Source organism: Echiichthys vipera, assembly GCF_963691815.1.
Source record: "Echiichthys vipera genome assembly, contig: SCAFFOLD_46, whole genome shotgun sequence".
Classification (NCBI taxonomy): domain Eukaryota; kingdom Metazoa; phylum Chordata; class Actinopteri; order Perciformes; family Trachinidae; genus Echiichthys; species Echiichthys vipera.
Genome location: NW_028154818.1, coordinates 129,073 through 152,097, shown reverse-complemented (window position 1 = coordinate 152,097; position 23,025 = coordinate 129,073). Strand labels below are relative to the sequence as shown.

At 45.2% G+C, this 23,025-nt stretch overlaps 1 protein-coding gene across 1 annotated transcript; it reads left to right on the top strand.

The window, feature by feature from the left end:
- Positions 1-82: 82 nt before the first annotated feature.
- On the top strand, positions 83-22,004 carry LOC310966350 (methyltransferase-like protein 27; the record flags this gene model as incomplete). The annotated part of the gene is made up of 7 exons (XM_083940929.1): positions 83-124; positions 1,592-1,710; positions 3,324-3,453; positions 17,908-18,036; positions 19,311-19,446; positions 19,813-19,905; positions 20,640-22,004. 7 exons carry the CDS (start codon positions 83-85, stop codon positions 20,870-20,872), a joined length of 882 nt encoding a protein of 293 aa, XP_083797055.1. The 3' UTR covers positions 20,873-22,004.
- Positions 22,005-23,025: the final 1,021 nt, after the last annotated feature.

Below are 23,025 nucleotides of genomic sequence, written 5' to 3'. Positions count from 1 at the left end.
CCATCTTGTTACTATGGAAACACCACCACACGAATGACCTCAGTCCAGGTCCAGATGATGGAGTTAGCATGCTAATGTTAGCATGTTAGCGTGTCTCTGCTGGGCTCTGCGTCTCAGGTCTCAGGTCTGAGGTCGTCTCAGTGCAGCAGAATGTGAAAGAACTGGTTTTAGACTCAACCCTTCAACCGCACCTTTCAGACCTGTACACACACGTTTATGCTCCTAGAGTTCACTTTAACACACGTTTATGCTCCTAGAGTTCACTTTAGCACACGTTTATGCTCCTAGAGGACACTTTAACACAGGTTTATGCTCCTAGAGGACACTTTAGCACACGTTTATGCTCCTAGAGGACACTTTAACACACGTTTATGCTCCTAGAGGACACTTTAGCACACGTTTATGCTCCTAGAGGACACTTTAGCACACGTTTATGCTCCTAGAGGACACTTTAACACACGTTTATGCTCCTAGAGGACACTTTAACACACGTTTATGCTCCTAGAGGACACTTTAACACACGTTTATGCTCCTAGAGGACACTTTAACACACGTTTATGCTCCTAGAGGACACTTTAACACACGTTTATGCTCCTAGAGGACACTTTAGCACACGTTTATGCTCCTAGAGGACACTTTGACACACGTTTATGCTCCTAGAGGACACTTTAGCACACGTTTATGCTCCTAGAGGACACTTTAGCACACTTTTATGCTCCTAGAGGACACTTTAGCACACGTTTATGCTCCTAGAGGACACTTTAGCACACGTTTATGCTCCTAGAGGACACTTTAGCACACGTTTATGCTCCTAGAGGACACTTTAACACACGTTTATGCTCCTAGAGGACACTTTAGCACACGTTTATGCTCCTAGAGGACACTTTAACACACGTTTATGCTCCTAGAGGACACTTTAACACACGTTTATGCTCCTAGAGGACACTTTAACACACGTTTATGCTCCTAGAGGACACTTTAGCACACGTTTATGCTCCTAGAGGACACTTTAACACACGTTTATGCTCCTAGAGGACACTTTAGCACACGTTTATGCTCCTAGAGGACACTTTAGCACACGTTTATGCTCCTAGAGGACACTTTAACACACGTTTATGCTCCTAGAGGACACTAACACACGTTTATGCTCCTAGAGGACACTTTAACACACGTTTATGCTCCTAGAGGACACTTTAGCACACGTTTATGCTCCTAGAGGACACTTTAGCACACGTTTATGCTCCTAGAGGACACTTTAACACACGTTTATGCTCCTAGAGGACACTTTAACACAGGTTTATGCTCCTAGAGGACACTTTAACACACGTTTATGCTCCTAGAGGACACTTTAGCACACGTTTATGCTCCTAGAGGACACTAACACACGTTTATGCTCCTAGAGGACACTAACACACGTTTATGCTCCTAGAGGACACTTTAACACACGTTTATGCTCCTAGAGGAGATTTTAACTCCTCTCTCCATGATATAAATTGTGTTTGCAGGTGAATGTTGAATCAACTCCGGGACTTTTATTCTGTGATGTTCTTCAGAGGACGCAGAAAAATCATGTGACCCGTGTGTGGATCAGGAAGAACAGGCTCGTACCTGCCAATCAGGCTGCAGCTTATACGCAGCGCTGCGTATAAGCTGCGTCCACCATCAGAGCTTCACCACTCACCTGCAACACCTGGACCCAGAGCTGCTCAGGTGAGTCTGTGTGTGTGTGTGTCTGTGTGTGTGTGTCTCTGTGTGTGTGTGTCTGTGTGTGTGTCTCTGTGTGTGCGTGTGTCTGTGTGTGTGTGTGTGTGTGTGTGTGTGTGTGTGTGTGTGTGTGTGTGTGTGTGTGTGTGTGTGTGTGTGTGTGTGTGTGTGTCTGTGTTTGTGTCTCTGTGTGTGCGTGTGTCTGTGTGTGTGTGTGTGTGTGTGTGTGTGTGTGTGTGTGTGTGTGTGTGTGTGTGTGTGTGTGTGTGTCTGTGTGTGTCTCTGTGTGTGTGTGTCTGTGTGTGTCTGTGTGTGTGTGTCTCTGTGTGTGTCTGTGTTTGTGTGTGTGTGTGTGTGTGTGTGTGTCTCTGTGTGTGTGTGTGTGTTTGTGTGTGTGTGTGTGTCTGTGTGTGTGTGTCTGTGTGTGTCTCTGTGTGTGTGTGTGTGTTTGTGTGTGTGTGTGTGTCTGTGTCTCTGTGTGTGTCTGTGTGTGTGTGTGTGTGTGTGTGTCTGTGTGTGTGTGTGTGTGTGTGTGTGTGTGTGTCTGTGTGTGTGTGTGTGTGTGTGTGTGTGTGTGTGTGTGTGTGTGTGTGTGTGTGTCTGTGTGTGTGTGTGTGTGTGTGTGTGTGTGTGTGTGTGTGTGTGTGTGTGTGTAAACATGTTGAGTCCTGAATCTAAAGTTGTGCAATTGAGAAACTGAACAGAGAAGAAGAAGAAGATCAACACAGAGACGACTGAGTCTGACCCCGCCCCCTGACCTCTGACCCCGCCCCTGCCCATCTGACCCCGCCCCCTGACATCTAACCCCCCCCCCTACCATCTGACCTCTACGTCCCCCTGACCTCTGACCCCGCCCTATCACCGTCCCCCTGACCCCTCCCTCTGACCCCTGGCCCCGCCCTCTGGCCCCGCCCCGGGTCAGGGGGCGGGTCCTGAGTCCGGGTCTGGTCCTGAGTCCGGGTCCTGAGTCCGGGTCTGGCCCTGAGTCCGGGTCCTGAGTCCGGGTCTGGTCCTGAGTCCGGGTCCGGTCCTGAGTCCGGGTCCGGTCCTGAGTCAGGGTCCGGTCCTGAGTCCGGGTCCGGGTCCTGAGTCCGGGTCCGGTCCTGAGTCCGGGTCTGGTCCTGAGTCCGGGTCCTGAGTCCGGGTCCGGTCCTGAGTCCGGGTCCGGTCCTGAGTCCGGGTCCGGGTCCTGAGTCCGGGTCCTGAGTCCGGGTCCGGTCCTGAGTCAGGGTCCGGTCCTGAGTCCGGGTCTGGTCCTGAGTCCGGGTCCTGAGTCCGGGTCCGGGTCGTGAGTCAGGGTCAGGTCCTGAGTCCGGGTCCGGGTCCTGAGTCCGAGTCCGGTCCTGAGTCCGGGTCTGGTCCTGAGTCCGGGTCCTGAGTCCGGGTCCTGAGTCCGGGTCCGGGTCGTGAGTCAGGGTCAGGTCCTGAGTCCGGGTCCGGTCCTGAGTCCGGGTCCGGTCCTGAGTCCGGGTCGGGTCCTGAGTCCGGGTCTGGTCCTGAGTCCGGGTCGGGTCCTGAGTCCGGGTCCGGTCCTGAGTCCGGGTCCGGGTCCTGAGTCCGGGTCTGGTCCTGAGTCCGGGTCCGGTCCTGACTCCGGGTCTGGTGTTCCCCTGGTGCAGGTTCCAGGTCCTCATCATGTCCGACAGCAGAACCGGCTCCGAGGTGAAGACGCTGCTTCAGTCCAGCAGCGACCTGGATCCACAGCAGCTGATGCAGTTCTACGACGGCTGGGCTGAGACCTACGAGCAGGTCCGAGCAGCATTAGGACCACTGAAGAGACCGTTAAGTTTAGACCACTGAAGAGACCGTTAAGTTTAGACCACTGAAGAGACCGTTAAGTTTAGACCACTGAAGAGACCGTTAAGTTTAGACACTAAAGAGACCGTTAAGTTTAGACCACTGGAGAGACCGTTAAGTTTAGACCACTGAAGAGACCGTTAAGTTTAGACCACTGAAGAGACCGTTAAGTTTAGACCACTGAAGAGACCGTTAAGTTTAGTCTCTAAAGGAGACGGTTAAGTTTAGTCTCTAAAGGAGACGGTTAAGTTTAGTCACTAAAGGAGACGGTTAAGTTTAGTCACTAAAGGAGACGGTTAAGTTTAGTCTCTAAAGGAGACGGTTAAGTTTAGTCACTAAAGGAGACGGTTAAGTTTAGTCTCTAAAGGAGACGGTTAAGTTTAGTCTCTAAAGGAGACGGTTAAGTTTAGTCTCTAAAGGAGACGGTTAAGTTTAGTCTCTAAAGGAGACGGTTAAGTTTAGTCTCTAAAGGAGACGGTTAAGTTTAGACACTAAAGGAGACGGTTAAGTTTAGACACTAAAGGAGACGGTTAAGTTTAGTCACTAAAGGAGACGGTTAAGTTTAGACACTAAAGGAGACGGTTAAGTTTAGTCACTAAAGGAGACGGTTAAGTTTAGTCTCTAAAGGAGACGGTTAAGTTTAGTCACTAAAGGAGACGGTTAAGTTTAGACACTGAAGGAGACGGTTAAGTTCAGTCACTAAAGGAGACGGTTAAGTTTAGTCACTGAAGGAGACGGTTAAGTTTAGTCTCTAAAGGAGACGGTTAAGTTTAGTCACTAAAGGAGACGGTTAAGTTTAGTCACTAAAGGAGACGGTTAAGTTTAGTCACTAAAGGAGACGGTTAAGTTTAGACACTAAAGGAGACCGTTAAGTTTAGACTCTAAAGGAGACGGTTAAGTTTAGTCTCTAAAGGAGACGGTTAAGTTTAGTCACTAAAGGAGACGGTTAAGTTTAGTCTCTAAAGGAGACGGTTAAGTTTAGTCTCTAAAGGAGACGGTTAAGTTTAGACACTAAAGGAGACGGTTAAGTTTAGTCACTAAAGGAGACGGTTAAGTTTAGACACTAAAGGAGACGGTTAAGTTTAGTCTCTAAAGGAGACGGTTAAGTTTAGTCACTAAAGGAGACGGTTAAGTTTAGTCTCTAAAGGAGACTGTTAAGTTTAGACACTAAAGGAGACGGTTAAGTTTAGTCTCTAAAGGAGACGGTTAAGTTTAGTCACTAAAGGAGACGGTTAAGTTTAGTCTCTAAAGGAGACGGTTAAGTTTAGACCACTGAAGAGACCGTTAAGTTTAGACCACTGAAGAGACCGTTAAGTTTAGACCACTGAAGAGACCGTTAAGTTTAGTCTCTAAAGGAGACGGTTAAGTTTAGTCTCTAAAGGAGACGGTTAAGTTTAGACACTAAAGGAGACGGTTAAGTTTAGTCACTAAAGGAGACGGTTAAGTTTAGTCACTAAAGGAGACGGTTAAGTTTAGTCACTAAAGGAGACGGTTAAGTTTAGACACTAAAGGAGACCGTTAAGTTTAGACTCTAAAGGAGACGGTTAAGTTTAGTCTCTAAAGGAGACGGTTAAGTTTAGTCACTAAAGGAGACGGTTAAGTTTAGTCTCTAAAGGAGACGGTTAAGTTTAGTCTCTAAAGGAGACGGTTAAGTTTAGACACTAAAGGAGACGGTTAAGTTTAGTCACTAAAGGAGACGGTTAAGTTTAGACACTAAAGGAGACGGTTAAGTTTAGTCTCTAAAGGAGACGGTTAAGTTTAGTCACTAAAGGAGACGGTTAAGTTTAGTCTCTAAAGGAGACTGTTAAGTTTAGACACTAAAGGAGACGGTTAAGTTTAGTCTCTAAAGGAGACGGTTAAGTTTAGTCACTAAAGGAGACGGTTAAGTTTAGTCTCTAAAGGAGACGGTTAAGTTTAGACCACTGAAGAGACCGTTAAGTTTAGACCACTGAAGAGACCGTTAAGTTTAGACCACTGAAGAGACCGTTAAGTTTAGACCACTGAAGAGACCGTTAAGTTTAGTCTCTAAAGGAGACGGTTAAGTTTAGTCTCTAAAGGAGACGGTTAAGTTTAGACACTAAAGGAGACGGTTAAGTTTAGTCTCTAAAGGAGACGGTTAAGTTTAGTCACTAAAGGTGACGGTTAAGTTTAGTCACTAAAGGAGACGGTTAAGTTTAGACACTAAAGGAGACGGTTAAGTTTAGTCTCTAAAGGAGACGGTTAAGTTTAGTCACTAAAGGAGACGGTTAAGTTTAGTCTCTAAAGGAGACGGTTAAGTTTAGTCTCTAAAGGAGACGGTTAAGTTTAGACGACTAAAGGAGACGGTTAAGTTTAGTCTCTAAAGGAGACGGTTAAGTTTAGTCTCTAAAGGAGACGGTTAAGTTTAGTCACTAAAGGAGACGGTTAAGTTTAGACTCTAAAGGAGACGGTTAAGTTTAGTCTCTAAAGGAGACGGTTAAGTTTAGTCTCTAAAGGAGACGGTTAAGTTTAGACTCTAAAGGTGACGGTTAAGTTTAGACCACTAAAGGAGACGGTTAAGTTTAGACTCTAAAGGAGACGGTTAAGTTTAGTCTCTAAAGGAGACGGTTAAGTTTAGACTCTAAAGGAGACGGTTAAGTTTAGTCTCTAAAGGAGACGGTTAAGTTTAGTCACTAAAGGAGACGGTTAAGTTTAGACTCTAAAGGAGACGGTTAAGTTTAGTCTCTAAAGGAGACGGTTAAGTTTAGACTCTAAAGGTGACGGTTAAGTTTAGACCACTAAAGGAGACGGTTAAGTTTAGTCTCTAAAGGAGACGGTTAAGTTTAGTCTCTAAAGGAGACGGTTAAGTTTAGTCTCTAAAGGAGACGGTTAAGTTTAGTCTCTAAAGGAGACGCTTAAGTTTAGTCACTAAAGGAGACGGTTAAGTTTAGTCTCTAAAGGAGACGGTTAAGTTTAGTCACTAAAGGAGACGGTTAAGTTTAGTCACTAAAGGAGACGGTTAAGTTTAGTCTCTAAAGGAGACGGTTAAGTTTAGTCTCTAAAGGAGACGGTTAAGTTTAGTCACTAAAGGAGACGGTTAAGTTTAGTCACTAAAGGAGACGGTTAAGTTTAGTCTCTAAAGGAGACGGTTAAGTTTAGACCACTAAAGGAGACGGTTAAGTTTAGTCTCTAAAGGAGACGGTTAAGTTTAGTCTCTAAAGGAGACGGTTAAGTTTAGTCTCTAAAGGAGACGGTTAAGTTTAGTCACTAAAGGAGACGGTTAAGTTTAGTCTCTAAAGGAGACGGTTAAGTTTAGACCACTAAAGGAGACGGTTAAGTTTAGTCTCTAAAGGAGACGGTTAAGTTTAGTCACTAAAGGAGACGGTTAAGTTTAGTCACTAAAGGAGACGGTTAAGTTTAGTCACTAAAGGAGACGGTTAAGTTTAGTCTCTAAAGGAGACGGTTAAGTTTAGTCACTAAAGGAGACGGTTAAGTTTAGTCTCTAAAGGAGACGGTTAAGTTTAGTCTCTAAAGGAGACGGTTAAGTTTAGTCTCTAAAGGAGACGGTTAAGTTTAGTCTCTAAAGGAGACGGTTAAGTTTAGTCACTAAAGGAGACGGTTAAGTTTAGACACTAAAGGAGACCGTTAAGTTTAGACACTAAAGGAGACGGTTAAGTTTAGTCACTAAAGGAGACGGTTAAGTTTAGACACTAAAGGAGACGGTTAAGTTTAGACTCTAAAGGAGACGGTTAAGTTTAGTCTCTAAAGGAGACGGTTAAGTTTAGTCACTAAAGGAGACGGTTAAGTTTAGTCTCTAAAGGAGACGGTTAAGTTTAGACACTAAAGGAGACCGTTAAGTTTAGACACTAAAGGAGACCGTTAAGTTTAGTCACTAAAGGAGACGGTTAAGTTTAGACACTAAAGGAGACGGTTAAGTTTAGACTCTAAAGGAGACGGTTAAGTTTAGTCTCTAAAGGAGACGGTTAAGTTTAGTCACTAAAGGAGACCGTTAAGTTTAGACACTAAAGGAGACGGTTAAGTTTAGTCACTAAAGGAGACGGTTAAGTTTAGACACTAAAGGAGACGGTTAAGTTTAGACTCTAAAGGAGACGGTTAAGTTTAGTCTCTAAAGGAGACGGTTAAGTTTAGACGACTAAAGGAGACGGTTAAGTTTAGACTCTAAAGGAGACGGTTAAGTTTAGTCTCTAAAGGAGACGGTTAAGTTTAGTCACTAAAGGAGACGGTTAAGTTTAGTCACTAAAGGAGACGGTTAAGTTTAGTCTCTAAAGGAGACGGTTAAGTTTAGTCACTAAAGGAGACGGTTAAGTTTAGTCTCTAAAGGAGACGGTTAAGTTTAGTCTCTAAAGGAGACGGTTAAGTTTAGTCTCTAAAGGAGACGGTTAAGTTTAGACTCTAAAGGTGACGGTTAAGTTTAGACCACTAAAGGAGACGGTTAAGTTTAGTCTCTAAAGGAGACGGTTAAGTTTAGTCTCTAAAGGAGACGGTTAAGTTTAGTCTCTAAAGGAGACGCTTAAGTTTAGTCACTAAAGGAGACGGTTAAGTTTAGTCTCTAAAGGAGACGGTTAAGTTTAGTCACTAAAGGTGACGGTTAAGTTTAGTCACTAAAGGAGACGGTTAAGTTTAGTCTCTAAAGGAGACGGTTAAGTTTAGTCTCTAAAGGAGACGGTTAAGTTTAGTCACTAAAGGAGACGGTTAAGTTTAGTCACTAAAGGAGACGGTTAAGTTTAGTCTCTAAAGGAGACGGTTAAGTTTAGACCACTAAAGGAGACGGTTAAGTTTAGTCTCTAAAGGAGACGGTTAAGTTTAGTCTCTAAAGGAGACGGTTAAGTTTAGTCTCTAAAGGAGACGGTTAAGTTTAGTCTCTAAAGGAGACGGTTAAGTTTAGTCACTAAAGGAGACGGTTAAGTTTAGTCTCTAAAGGAGACGGTTAAGTTTAGACACTAAAGGAGACGGTTAAGTTTAGTCTCTAAAGGAGACGGTTAAGTTTAGTCACTAAAGGAGACGGTTAAGTTTAGTCACTAAAGGAGACGGTTAAGTTTAGTCTCTAAAGGAGACGGTTAAGTTTAGTCACTAAAGGAGACGGTTAAGTTTTGTCTCTAAAGGAGACGGTTAAGTTTAGTCTCTAAAGGAGACGGTTAAGTTTAGTCTCTAAAGGAGACGGTTAAGTTTAGTCTCTAAAGGAGACGGTTAAGTTTAGTCACTAAAGGAGACGGTTAAGTTTAGACACTAAAGGAGACCGTTAAGTTTAGACACTAAAGGAGACGGTTAAGTTTAGTCACTAAAGGAGACGGTTAAGTTTAGACACTAAAGGAGACGGTTAAGTTTAGACTCTAAAGGAGACGGTTAAGTTTAGTCTCTAAAGGAGACGGTTAAGTTTAGTCTCTAAAGGAGACGGTTAAGTTTAGTCACTAAAGGAGACGGTTAAGTTTAGTCTCTAAAGGAGACGGTTAAGTTTAGTCACTAAAGGAGACGGTTAAGTTTAGTCTCTAAAGGAGACGGTTAAGTTTAGACACTAAAGGAGACCGTTAAGTTTAGACACTAAAGGAGACGGTTAAGTTTAGTCACTAAAGGAGACGGTTAAGTTTAGACACTAAAGGAGACGGTTAAGTTTAGACTCTAAAGGAGACGGTTAAGTTTAGTCTCTAAAGGAGACGGTTAAGTTTAGTCACTAAAGGAGACGGTTAAGTTTAGACACTAAAGGAGACCGTTAAGTTTAGACACTAAAGGAGACGGTTAAGTTTAGTCACTAAAGGAGACGGTTAAGTTTAGACACTAAAGGAGACGGTTAAGTTTAGACTCTAAAGGAGACGGTTAAGTTTAGTCACTAAAGGAGACGGTTAAGTTTAGACACTAAAGGAGACGGTTAAGTTTAGACTCTAAAGGAGACGGTTAAGTTTAGTCTCTAAAGGAGACGGTTAAGTTTAGACGACTAAAGGAGACGGTTAAGTTTAGACTCTAAAGGAGACGGTTAAGTTTAGTCTCTAAAGGAGACGGTTAAGTTTAGTCACTAAAGGAGACGGTTAAGTTTAGTCACTAAAGGAGACGGTTAAGTTTAGTCACTAAAGGAGACGGTTAAGTTTAGTCTCTAAAGGAGACGGTTAAGTTTAGTCTCTAAAGGAGACGGTTAAGTTTAGTCACTAAAGGAGACGGTTAAGTTTAGTCTCTAAAGGAGACGGTTAAGTTTAGTCTCTAAAGGAGACGGTTAAGTTTAGTCTCTAAAGGAGACGGTTAAGTTTAGTCACTAAAGGAGACGGTTAAGTTTAGTCACTAAAGGAGACGGTTAAGTTTAGTCTCTAAAGGAGACGGTTAAGTTTAGACACTAAAGGAGACTGTTAAGTTTAGTCACTAAAGGAGACGGTTAAGTTTAGTCTCTAAAGGAGACGGTTAAGTTTAGACACTAAAGGAGACGGTTAAGTTTAGTCTCTAAAGGAGACGGTTAAGTTTAGACACTAAAGGAGACGGTTAAGTTTAGACACTAAAGGAGACGGTTAAGTTTAGTCTCTAAAGGAGACGGTTAAGTTTAGTCTCTAAAGGAGACGGTTAAGTTTAGTCACTAAAGGAGACGTTTAGGTTTAGTCTCTAAAGGAGACGGTTAAGTTTAGTCACTAAAGGAGACGGTTAAGTTTAGTCACTAAAGGAGACGGTTAAGTTTAGTCTCTAAAGGAGACGGTTAAGTTTAGTCACTAAAGGAGACGGTTAAGTTTAGACACTAAAGGAGACGGTTAAGTTAAGACACTAAAGGAGACGGTTAAGTTTAGTCACTAAAGGAGACGGTTAAGTTAAGACACTAAAGGAGACGGTTAAGTTTAGTCACTAAAGGAGACGGTTAAGTTTAGACACTAAAGGAGACGGTTAAGTTTAGTCACTAAAGGAGACGGTTAAGTTTAGTCTCTAAAGGAGACGGTTAAGTTTAGACGACTAAAGGAGACGGTTAAGTTTAGACTCTAAAGGAGACGGTTAAGTTTAGTCTCTAAAGGAGACGGTTAAGTTTAGTCACTAAAGGAGACGGTTAAGTTTAGTCACTAAAGGAGACGGTTAAGTTTAGTCACTAAAGGAGACGGTTAAGTTTAGTCTCTAAAGGAGACGGTTAAGTTTAGTCACTAAAGGAGACGGTTAAGTTTAGTCTCTAAAGGAGACGGTTAAGTTTAGTCTCTAAAGGAGACGGTTAAGTTTAGTCTCTAAAGGAGACGGTTAAGTTTAGACTCTAAAGGTGACGGTTAAGTTTAGACCACTAAAGGAGACGGTTAAGTTTAGTCTCTAAAGGAGACGGTTAAGTTTAGTCTCTAAAGGAGACGGTTAAGTTTAGTCTCTAAAGGAGACGCTTAAGTTTAGTCACTAAAGGAGACGGTTAAGTTTAGTCTCTAAAGGAGACGGTTAAGTTTAGTCACTAAAGGAGACGGTTAAGTTTAGTCACTAAAGGAGACGGTTAAGTTTAGTCTCTAAAGGAGACAGTTAAGTTTAGTCTCTAAAGGAGACGGTTAAGTTTAGTCTCTTAAGGAGACGGTTAAGTTAAGACCACTAAAGGAGACGGTTAAGTTTAGTCTCTAAAGGAGACGGTTAAGTTTAGACCACTAAAGGAGACGGTTAAGTTTAGTCACTAAAGGAGACGGTTAAGTTTAGTCACTAAAGGAGACGGTTAAGTTTAGTCTCTAAAGGAGACAGTTAAGTTTAGTCTCTAAAGGTGACGGTTAAGTTTAGTCACTAAAGGAGACGGTTAAGTTTAGTCACTAAAGGAGACGGTTAAGTTTAGTCTCTAAAGGAGACGGTTAAGTTTAGACCACTAAAGGAGACGGTTAAGTTTAGTCTCTAAAGGAGACGGTTAAGTTTAGTCTCTAAAGGAGACGGTTAAGTTTAGTCTCTAAAGGAGACGGTTAAGTTTAGTCTCTAAAGGAGACGGTTAAGTTTAGACCACTAAAGGAGACGGTTAAGTTTAGTCACTAAAGGAGACGGTTAAGTTTAGTCACTAAAGGAGACGGTTAAGTTTAGTCTCTAAAGGAGACGGTTAAGTTTAGACCACTAAAGGAGACGGTTAAGTTTAGTCTCTAAAGGAGACGGTTAAGTTTAGTCTCTAAAGGAGACGGTTAAGTTTAGTCTCTAAAGGAGACGGTTAAGTTTAGTCTCTAAAGGAGACGGTTAAGTTTAGTCTCTAAAGGAGACGGTTAAGTTTAGTCACTAAAGGAGACGGTTAAGTTTAGTCTCTAAAGGAGACGGTTAAGTTTAGACCACTAAAGGAGACGGTTAAGTTTAGTCTCTAAAGGAGACGGTTAAGTTTAGTCACTAAAGGAGACGGTTAAGTTTAGTCACTAAAGGAGACGGTTAAGTTTAGTCTCTAAAGGAGACGGTTAAGTTTAGTCACTAAAGGAGACGGTTAAGTTTTGTCTCTAAAGGAGACGGTTAAGTTTAGTCTCTAAAGGAGACGGTTAAGTTTAGTCTCTAAAGGAGACGGTTAAGTTTAGTCTCTAAAGGAGACGGTTAAGTTTAGTCACTAAAGGAGACGGTTAAGTTTAGACACTAAAGGAGACCGTTAAGTTTAGACACTAAAGGAGACGGTTAAGTTTAGTCACTAAAGGAGACGGTTAAGTTTAGACACTAAAGGAGACGGTTAAGTTTAGACTCTAAAGGAGACGGTTAAGTTTAGTCTCTAAAGGAGACGGTTAAGTTTAGTCTCTAAAGGAGACGGTTAAGTTTAGTCTCTAAAGGAGACGGTTAAGTTTAGTCACTAAAGGAGACGGTTAAGTTTAGTCTCTAAAGGAGACGGTTAAGTTTAGTCACTAAAGGAGACGGTTAAGTTTAGTCTCTAAAGGAGACGGTTAAGTTTAGACACTAAAGGAGACCGTTAAGTTTAGACACTAAAGGAGACGGTTAAGTTTAGTCACTAAAGGAGACGGTTAAGTTTAGACACTAAAGGAGACGGTTAAGTTTAGACTCTAAAGGAGACGGTTAAGTTTAGTCTCTAAAGGAGACGGTTAAGTTTAGTCACTAAAGGAGACGGTTAAGTTTAGACACTAAAGGAGACCGTTAAGTTTAGACACTAAAGGAGACGGTTAAGTTTAGTCACTAAAGGAGACGGTTAAGTTTAGACACTAAAGGAGACGGTTAAGTTTAGACTCTAAAGGAGACGGTTAAGTTTAGTCTCTAAAGGAGACGGTTAAGTTTAGACGACTAAAGGAGACGGTTAAGTTTAGACTCTAAAGGAGACGGTTAAGTTTAGTCTCTAAAGGAGACGGTTAAGTTTAGTCACTAAAGGAGACGGTTAAGTTTAGTCACTAAAGGAGACGGTTAAGTTTAGTCACTAAAGGAGACGGTTAAGTTTAGTCACTAAAGGAGACGGTTAAGTTTAGTCTCTAAAGGAGACGGTTAAGTTTAGTCACTAAAGGAGACGGTTAAGTTTAGTCTCTAAAGGAGACGGTTAAGTTTAGTCACTAAAGGAGACGGTTAAGTTTAGTCTCTAAAGGAGACGGTTAAGTTTAGTCTCTAAAGGAGACGGTTAAGTTTAGTCTCTAAAGGAGACGGTTAAGTTTAGTCACTAAAGGAGACGGTTAAGTTTAGTCACTAAAGGAGACGGTTAAGTTTAGTCTCTAAAGGAGACGGTTAAGTTTAGACACTAAAGGAGACGGTTAAGTTTAGTCACTAAAGGAGACGGTTAAGTTTAGTCTCTAAAGGAGACGGTTAAGTTTAGACACTAAAGGAGACGGTTAAGTTTAGTCTCTAAAGGAGACGGTTAAGTTTAGACACTAAAGGAGACGGTTAAGTTTAGTCTCTAAAGGAGACGGTTAAGTTTAGTCTCTAAAGGAGACGGTTAAGTTTAGTCACTAAAGGAGACGGTTAGGTTTAGTCTCTAAAGGAGACGGTTAAGTTTAGTCACTAAAGGAGACGGTTAAGTTTAGTCACTAAAGGAGACGGTTAAGTTTTGTCACTAAAGGAGACGGTTAAGTTTAGACACTAAAGGAGACGGTTAAGTTAAGACACTAAAGGAGACGGTTAAGTTTAGTCACTAAAGGAGACGGTTAAGTTAAGACACTAAAGGAGACGGTTAAGTTTAGTCTCTAAAGGAGACGGTTAAGTTTAGTCACTAAAGGAGACGGTTAAGTTTAGTCACTAAAGGAGACGGTTAAGTTTAGTCACTAAAGGAGACGGTTAAGTTTAGACACTAAAGGAGACGGTTAAGTTTAGTCACTAAAGGAGACGGTTAAGTTTAGTCTCTAAAGGAGACGGTTAAGTTTAGTCACTAAAGGAGACGGTTAAGTTTAGTCACTAAAGGAGACGGTTAAGTTAAGACACTAAAGGAGACGGTTAAGTTTAGACACTAAAGGAGACGGTTAAGTTTAGTCTCTAAAGGAGACGGTTAAGTTTAGTCACTAAAGGAGACGGTTAAGTTTAGTCTCTAAAGGAGACGGTTAAGTTTAGTCTCTAAAGGTGACCGTTAAGTTTAGTCACTAAAGGAGACGGTTAAGTTTAGTCACTAAAGGAGACGGTTAAGTTTAGTCTCTAAAGGAGACGGTTAAGTTTAGTCACTAAAGGAGACGGTTAAGTTTAGTCACTAAAGGAGACGGTTAAGTTTAGTCTCTAAAGGAGACGGTTAAGTTTAGTCTCTAAAGGAGACGGTTAAGTTTAGTCACTAAAGGAGACGGTTAAGTTTAGTCTCTAAAGGAGACGGTTAAGTTTAGTCTCTAAAGGAGACGGTTAAGTTTAGTCTCTAAAGGAGACGGTTAAGTTTAGTCTCTAAAGGAGACGGTTAAGTTTAGTCACTAAAGGAGACGGTTAAGTTTAGTCTCTAAAGGAGACGGTTAAGTTTAGTCTCTAAAGGAGACGGTTAAGTTTAGTCACTAAAGGAGACGGTTAAGTTTAGTCACTAAAGGAGACGGTTAAGTTTAGTCTCTAAAGGAGACGGTTAAGTTTAGTCTCTAAAGGAGACGGTTAAGTTTAGTCACTAAAGGAGACGGTTAAGTTTAGTCACTAAAGGAGACGGTTAAGTTTAGTCTCTAAAGGAGACGGTTAAGTTTAGACACTAAAGGAGACGGTTAAGTTTAGTCACTAAAGGAGACGGTTAAGTTTAGTCTCTAAAGGAGACGGTTAAGTTTAGACACTAAAGGAGACGGTTAAGTTTAGTCTCTAAAGGAGACGGTTAAGTTTAGACACTAAAGGAGACGGTTAAGTTTAGTCTCTAAAGGAGACGGTTAAGTTTAGTCTCTAAAGGAGACGGTTAAGTTTAGACACTAAAGGAGACGGTTAAGTTTAGTCACTAAAGGAGACGGTTAAGTTTAGTCTCTAAAGGAGACGGTTAAGTTTAGTCACTAAAGGAGACGGTTAAGTTTAGTCACTAAAGGAGACGGTTAAGTTAAGACACTAAAGGAGACGGTTAAGTTTAGACACTAAAGGAGACGGTTAAGTTTAGTCTCTAAAGGAGACGGTTAAGTTTAGTCACTAAAGGAGACGGTTAAGTTTAGTCACTAAAGGAGACGGTTAAGTTTAGTCACTAAAGGAGACGGTTAAGTTTAGTCACTAAAGGAGACGGTTAAGTTTAGTCACTAAAGGAGACGGTTAAGTTTAGACGACTAAAGGAGACGGTTAAGTTTAGTCACTAAAGGAGACGGTTAAGTTTAGACCACTAAAGGAGACGGTTAAGTTTAGTCACTAAAGGAGACGGTTAAGTTTAGTCACTAAAGGAGACGGTTAAGTTTAGTCTCTAAAGGAGACGGTTAAGTTTAGTCTCTAAAGGAGACGGTTAAGTTTAGTCTCTAAAGGAGACGGTTAAGTTTAGTCACTAAAGGAGACGGTTAAGTTTAGTCTCTAAAGGAGACGGTTAAGTTTAGTCACTAAAGGAGACGGTTAAGTTTAGTCACTAAAGGAGACGGTTAAGTTTAGTCACTAAAGGAGACGGTTAAGTTTAGTCACTAAAGGAGACGGTTAAGTTTAGTCACTAAAGGAGACGGTTAAGTTTAGTCACTAAAGGAGACGGTTAAGTTTAGTCACTAAAGGAGACGGTTAAGTTTAGTCACTAAAGGAGACGGTTAAGTTTAGTCACTAAAGGAGACGGTTAAGTTTAGACACTAAAGGAGACGGTTAAGTTTAGTCTCTAAAGGAGACGGTTAAGTTTAGTCACTAAAGGAGACGGTTAAGTTTAGTCACTTAAGGAGACGGTTAAGTTTAGTCACTAAAGGAGACGGTTAAGTTTAGTCACTAAAGGAGACGGTTAAGTTTAGTCACTAAAGGAGACGGTTAAGTTTAGTCACTAAAGGAGACGGTTAAGTTTAGTCACTAAAGGAGACGGTTAAGTTTAGTCACTAAAGGAGACGGTTAAGTTTAGTCACTAAAGGAGACGGTTAAGTTTAGTCTCTAAAGGAGACGGTTAAGTTTAGACACTAAAGGAGACGGTTAAGTTTAGACACTAAAGGAGACGGTTAAGTTTAGTCTCTAAAGGAGACGGTTAAGTTTAGACACTAAAGGAGACGGTTAAGTTTAGTCACTAAAGGAGACGGTTAAGTTTAGTCACTAAAGGAGACGGTTAAGTTTAGTCACTAAAGGAGACGGTTAAGTTTAGTCACTAAAGGAGACGGTTAAGTTTAGTCACTAAAGGAGACGGTTAAGTTTAGACACTAAAGGAGACGGTTAAGTTTAGTCTCTAAAGGAGACGGTTAAGTTTAGACACTAAAGGAGACGGTTAAGTTTAGTCACTAAAGGAGACGGTTAAGTTTAGTCTCTAAAGGAGACGGTTAAGTTTAGTCTCTAAAGGAGACGGTTAAGTTTAGTCTCTAAAGGAGACGGTTAAGTTTAGTCACTAAAGGAGACGGTTAAGTTTAGTCTCTAAAGGAGACGGTTAAGTTTAGACACTAAAGGAGACGGTTAAGTTTAGTCACTAAAGGAGACGGTTAAGTTTAGTCTCTAAAGGAGACGGTTAAGTTTAGTCTCTAAAGGAGACGGTTAAGTTTAGACACTAAAGGAGACGGTTAAGTTTAGTCACTAAAGGAGACGGTTAAGTTTAGTCTCTAAAGGAGACGGTTAAGTTTAGTCTCTAAAGGAGACGGTTAAGTTTAGTCTCTAAAGGAGACGGTTAAGTTTAGTCACTAAAGGAGACGGTTAAGTTTAGTCTCTAAAGGAGACGGTTAAGTTTAGACACTAAAGGAGACGGTTAAGTTTAGTCACTAAAGGAGACGGTTAAGTTTAGTCTCTAAAGGAGACGGTTAAGTTTAGACACTAAAGGAGACGGTTAAGTTTAGTCACTAAAGGAGACGGTTAAGTTTAGTCTCTAAAGGAGACGGTTAAGTTTAGACACTAAAGGAGACGGTTAAGTTTAGTCACTAAAGGAGACTGTTAAGTTTAGTCTCTAAAGGAGACGGTTAAGTTTAGTCTCTAAAGGAGACGGTTAAGTTTAGTCTCTAAAGGAGACGGTTAAGTTTAGTCACTAAAGGAGACGGTTAAGTTTAGTCACTAAAGGAGACGGTTAAGTTTAGTCTCTAAAGGAGACGGTTAAGTTTAGTCACTAAAGGAGACGGTTAAGTTTAGTCTCTAAAGGAGACGGTTAAGTTTAGACACTAAAGGAGACGGTTAAGTTTAGACTCTAAAGGAGACGGTTAAGTTTAGACACTAAAGGAGACGGTTAAGTTTAGTCTCTAAAGGAGACGGTTAAGTTTAGTCACTAAAGGAGACGGTTAAGTTTAGACACTAAAGGAGACGGTTAAGTTTAGTCACTAAAGGAGACGGTTAAGTTTAGTCTCTAAAGGAGACGGTTAAGTTTAGACACTAAAGGAGACGGTTAAGTTTAGTCTCTAAAGGAGACGGTTAAGTTTAGTCTCTAAAGGAGACGGTTAAGTTTAGACACTAAAGGAGACGGTTAAGTTTAGTCACTAAAGGAGACGGTTAAGTTTAGTCACTAAAGGAGACGGTTAAGTTTAGTCTCTAAAGGAGACGGTTAAGTTTAGTCTCTAAAGGAGACGGTTAAGTTTAGTCACTAAAGGAGACGGTTAAGTTTAGTCTAAAGGTGACGGTTAAGTTTAGTCTCTAAAGGAGACGGTTAAGTTTAGTCTCTAAAGGAGACGGTTAAGTTTAGTCTCTAAAGGAGACGGTTAAGTTTAGTCTCTAAAGGAGACGGTTAAGTTTAGACTCTAAAGGAGACGGTTAAGTTTAGTCTCTAAAAGAGACGGTTAAGTTTAGACTCTAAAGGAGACGGTTAAGTTTAGACTCTAAAGGAGACGGTTAAGTTTAGACACTAAAGGAGACGGTTAAGTTTAGTCTCTAAAGGAGACGGTTAAGTTTAGTCTCTAAAGGAGACGGTTAAGTTTAGACACTAAAGGAGACTGTTAAGTTTAGTCTCTAAAGGAGACGGTTAAGTTTAGACACTAAAGGAGACGGTTAAGTTTAGACACTAAAGGAGACGGTTAAGTTTAGACCTCTAAAGGAGACCGTTAAGTGATTTGGTGACACCAACAGGACATGAAGCTGATGAACCTGAGAGCAGCACACGTCGCTGTGGAGTTCCTGGTTCAGGTGTTCAGCGGGGTCCCTGAGGCGGTTCAGGTCCTGGACGTGGCCTGTGGCTCTGGACTGATCGCTCAGCGGGTGAGTCCACTCAGAGTCAGAGTCAGAGTCAGAGTCAGAGTCAGAGTCAGAGTCAGAGTCAGAGACAGAGTCAGGGTCAGGGTCAGAGTCAGAGTCAGAGTCAGAGTCAGAGTCAGGGTCAGAGTCAGAGTCAGAGACAGAGTCAGAGTCAGAGTCAGAGTCAGAGTCAGGGTCAGAGTCAGAGTCAGAGACAGAGTCAGGGTCAGGGTCAGAGTCAGAGTCAGAGTCAGAGTCAGGGTCAGAGTCAGAGTCAGAGTCAGAGACAGAGTCAGGGTCAGGGTCAGGGTCAGAGTCAGAGTCAGAGTCAGAGTCAGAGTCAGAGTCAGGGTCAGAGTCAGAGTCAGGGTCAGGGTCAGAGTCAGGGTCAGGGTCAGGGTCAGGGTCAGAGTCAGAGTCAGAGTCAGAGTCAGGGTCAGAGTCAGGGTCAGGGTCAGAGTCAGGGTCAGAGTCAGGGTCAGGGTCAGGGTCAGGGTCAGAGACAGAGTCAGAGTCAGGGTCAGGGTCAGGGTCAGGGTCAGAGTCAGAGTCAGAGTCAGGGTCAGGGTCAGGGTCAGAGTCAGAGTCAGGGTCAGGGTCAGGGTCAGGGTCAGAGTCAGAGTCAGGGTCAGGGTCAGAGTCAGAGTCAGAGTCAGGGTCAGGGTCAGAGTCAGAGTCAGGGTCAGGGTCAGGGTCAGAGTCAGGGTCAGGGTCAGGGTCAGGGTCAGAGTCAGGGTCAGGGTCAGGGTCAGAGTCAGAGTCAGGGTCAGGGTCAGGGTCAGGGTCAGGGTCAGAGTCAGAGTCAGGGTCAGGGTCAGGGTCAGAGTCAGAGTCAGGGTCAGGGTCAGGGTCAGGGTCAGAGTCAGGGTCAGGGTCAGAGTCAGGGTCAGAGTCAGGGTCAGAGTCAGGGTCAGGGTCAGGGTCAGGGTCAGAGTCAGAGTCAGAGTCAGAGTCAGGGTCAGGGTCAGAGTCAGAGTCAGGGTCAGAGTCAGGGTCAGAGTCAGGGTCAGAGTCAGAGTCAGGACTAAAACAGACGAAGTTTAGTTTGACTCGTTTAAACGAACTCTGAACGTTTCATCACTCAGATCTGGAGTGTGTGTGTGTGTGTGTGTGTGTGTGTGTGTGTGTGTGTGTGTGTGTGTGTGTGTGTGTGTGTGTGTGTGTGTGTGTGTGTCTCTCTGTGTGTGTCTCTGTGTGTGTGTGTGTGTGTGTCTCTCTGTGTGTGTCTCTGTGTGTGTGTGTGTGTGTGTGTGTGTGTGTGTGTGTGTGTGTGTGTGTGTGTGTGTGTGTGTGTGCAGATGGCTGAGCTGGGCTTCAGACACTTTGTGGGGGTGGATGGGAGTCAGGGCATGCTGGACCAAGCGGCCCAGACCGGCCTCTACCAGGACCTGCAGCTGGCCTTACTGGGAGCAGAGGAGCTGCCTGCACAGAGTGGTACACACACACACACACACACACACACACACACACACACACACACACACACACACACACACACAGACACACACACACACACACACACACACACACACACACAAAAACACACACACACACACACTCACACTCACGCTCACACACACACACACAGACACACACACACAGAGAGACACACACACACACACACAGACACACACACACAGAGAGAGACACACACACACACACACACACACACACACACACACACACACACACACACACACAGACACACACACACAGAGAGACACACACACACAGACACACACACACAGAGAGACACACACACACACACACACACACACACTCCTCTTCTCCTGCTTTCAGACGCCTTTGATGTCGTGATCATCTGCGGTGGTTTGGACGCTGGCTTTGTCCCGGTCCGCGTGGTCAGGGAGCTGTGCCACGCCGCCAAACCAGGTAACAACCGCGTCATTCTGAAGCAATGCAGCTGTTTTATGTCTCCTGTGTCTCCCTGTGCCCCCCCCCCTGCGTGCCCCCCCCCCCTGCATGCCCCCCCTCCGTGTCCGTCCCCTGCGTGTCCGTCCCCTGCGTGCCCCCCCCCCCGCATGCCCCCCCCGTGTCCGTCCCCTGCATGCCCCCCCCGTGTCCGTCCCCTGCGTGCCCCCCCTGCGTGCCCCCCCCCCTGCATGCCCCCCCCCCCGTGTCCGTCCCCTGCGTGCCCCCCCGTGTGCGTCCCCTGCGTCCCCCCCCCCCTGCGTGCCCCCCCCCTGCATGCCCCCCCCCCGTGTGCGTCCCCTGCGTCTCCCCCCCCCCTGCGTGCCCCCCCCCCTGCATGCCCCCCCCCCCGTGTCCGTCCCCTGCGTGCCCCCCCCCCGTGTCCGTCCCCTGCGTGCCCCCCCCCCCTGCATGACCCCCCACCCCTGCGTGCCCCCCCCCCCCCTGCGTGCCCCCCCCCCCCCCGTGTCCGTCCCCTGCGTGCCCCCCCCCCCCCCCTGCATGACCCCCCACCCCTGCGTGCCCCCCCCCCCTGCATGCCCCCCCCCCCCCGTGTCCGTCCCCTGCGTGCCCCCCCCCCCCCCCCCCGTGTCCGTCCCCTGCGTGCCCCTCCCCCCCCCCTGCATGCCCCCCCCCCCCCCCGTGTCCGTCCCCTGCGTGGTCTCTCCTCTAAATGGAGCGTGTGCTGTGTGCAGGAGGGCTGGTGTGCATGTCCAGAGGCGACCACACAAGAACTCCATCAGCTGAGTACAAGAAGGATCTGGAGAGAGAGCTGCAGCTGATGGAGGCCGAGGGACTGTGGAGTCCAGTGGGACTCAAACACACGGACCGGTACATGGAAAACCCCCATGTGCCCAGAGAGAGCGTCAAAGATGAGCAGCGCTACATCAGCGGGACTGTTTATCTCTACAGGAAGTGCCTCCATTAAAAGCCTCCCTCCAACACAGGAGCACGTGACCACGCAGCACAGCTGGAGTCAGCGTGCAGCGTCCCGCTCCACTGTGCCTCTGCAGCGTCCTGCTCCCCTGTGCCTCTGCAGCGTCCCGCTCCACTGTGCCTCTGCAGCGTCCCGCTCCACTGTCCCTCTGCAGCGTCCCGCTCCCCTGTTCCTCTGCAGCGTCCCGCTCCACTGTTGCCTCTCAGATCAGCAGGAATAAGCCATCAGACTGAGACGGACCAATCAGACTCAACCATCAGACTGAGACGGACCAATCAGACTCAACCATCAGACTGAGACGGACCAATCAGACTCAACCATCAGACTGAGACGGACCAATCAGACTCAGCCATCAGACTGAGACGGACCAATCAGACTCAACCATCAGACTGAGACGGACCAATCAGACTCAATCATCAGACTGAGACGGACCAATCAGACTCAACCATCAGACTGTGACGGACCAATCAGACTCAATCATCAGACTGAGACGGACCAATCAGACTCAACCATCAGACTGAGACGGACCAATCAGACTCAACATCAGACTGAGACGGACCAATCAGACTCAACCATCAGACTGAGACGGACCAATCAGACTCAACCATCAGACTGAGACGGACCAATCAGACTCAACCATCAGACTGAGACGGACCAATCAGACTCAACCATCAGACTGAGACGGACCAATCAGACTCAACCATCAGACTGAGACGGACCAATCAGACTCAACCATCAGACTGTGACGGACCAATCAGACTCAATCATCAGACTGAGACGGACCAATCAGACTCAACCATCAGACTGAGACGGACCAATCAGACTCAACCATCAGACTGAGACGGACCAATCAGACTCAACCATCAGACTGAGACGGACCAATCAGACTCAACCATCAGACTGAGACGGACCAATCAGACTCAACCATCAGACTGAGACGGACCAATCAGACTCAACCATCAGACTGAGACGGACCAATCAGACTCAGCCATCAGACTGAGACGGACCAATCAGACTCAACCATCAGACTGAGACGGACCAATCAGACTCAACCATCAGACTGAGACGGACCAATCAGACTCAGCGTTGCAGGTTTTCCCTGAATAAAGAGATGAATATGAAATATTGTTCTAATGTTTGCTTTTATTTCCATATTTCCATTAAAACACATTAAATGTCCGCAGCGACAGTGACGCGGGGTTCGGACCGAGCCGTCCTGTACAGGTACATGGTGCCGTCCAGCGTCCGCCCGTCCCTGATGTCCCTCATGTATCCGCACATGTCTGCGGCGGCCACCCGGGTCCACAGGCCCTCGTCCTCCATCCGCTGCAGCTCCAGCTCCAAGCTCACCTTATATCTGTCTCCAGACGCGTTCTTCGGTTCGATCCTCGACATGCACACGAAGCCTCCTGCAGGACAACACGTCACGTTACAGAGGAGTCTTCCGTCTCACCTCAGCTCGTCCGGCGTCTCACAGCGGCGAGGCCTCTCGGGGCTCCTGTCACGTTCGCACTGATGTGACGTCTACACACCGTCTAATCTGACCCTTCACACACATTCACACACACACGAGCAATTCAGGGTTCAGTGTCTGACCCAAGGACACCGGGGGAGCTGGGGATCGAACCACGATCTCTCAAATGGAGGACGACCCACTCAACCACCAAGCCCCAAGAAGAAAGTATGAAGAGCAGAGAGGAGATGTTTGGGTCTGGACCCGTCCCCCCACACGGGCCCGCGGTGCTTACCTGGTTTGGTGGCGCGGCACAGCTCCCTGACCACGGCGACCGGCACGAACCCGTGACGCAGCGCCCCGACGATCATCACCACATCGAACGCACCTGAAACCACAGGAGCAGCTGTGAGGGTCCGACCCGGGAACGGCCTCACAGGGACAGAGTGTGTGTGTGTGTGTGTGTGTGTGTGTGTGTGTGTGTGTACCACTCTGTGCAGGCAGCTCCTCTGCTCCCAGTAAGGCCAGCTGCAGGTCCTGGTAGAGGCCGGTCTGGGCCGCTTGGTCCAGCATGCCCTGACTCCCATCCACCCCCACAAAGTGTCTGAAGCCCAGCTCAGCCATCTGCACACACACACACACACACACACACACACACACACACACACACACACACACACACACACACACA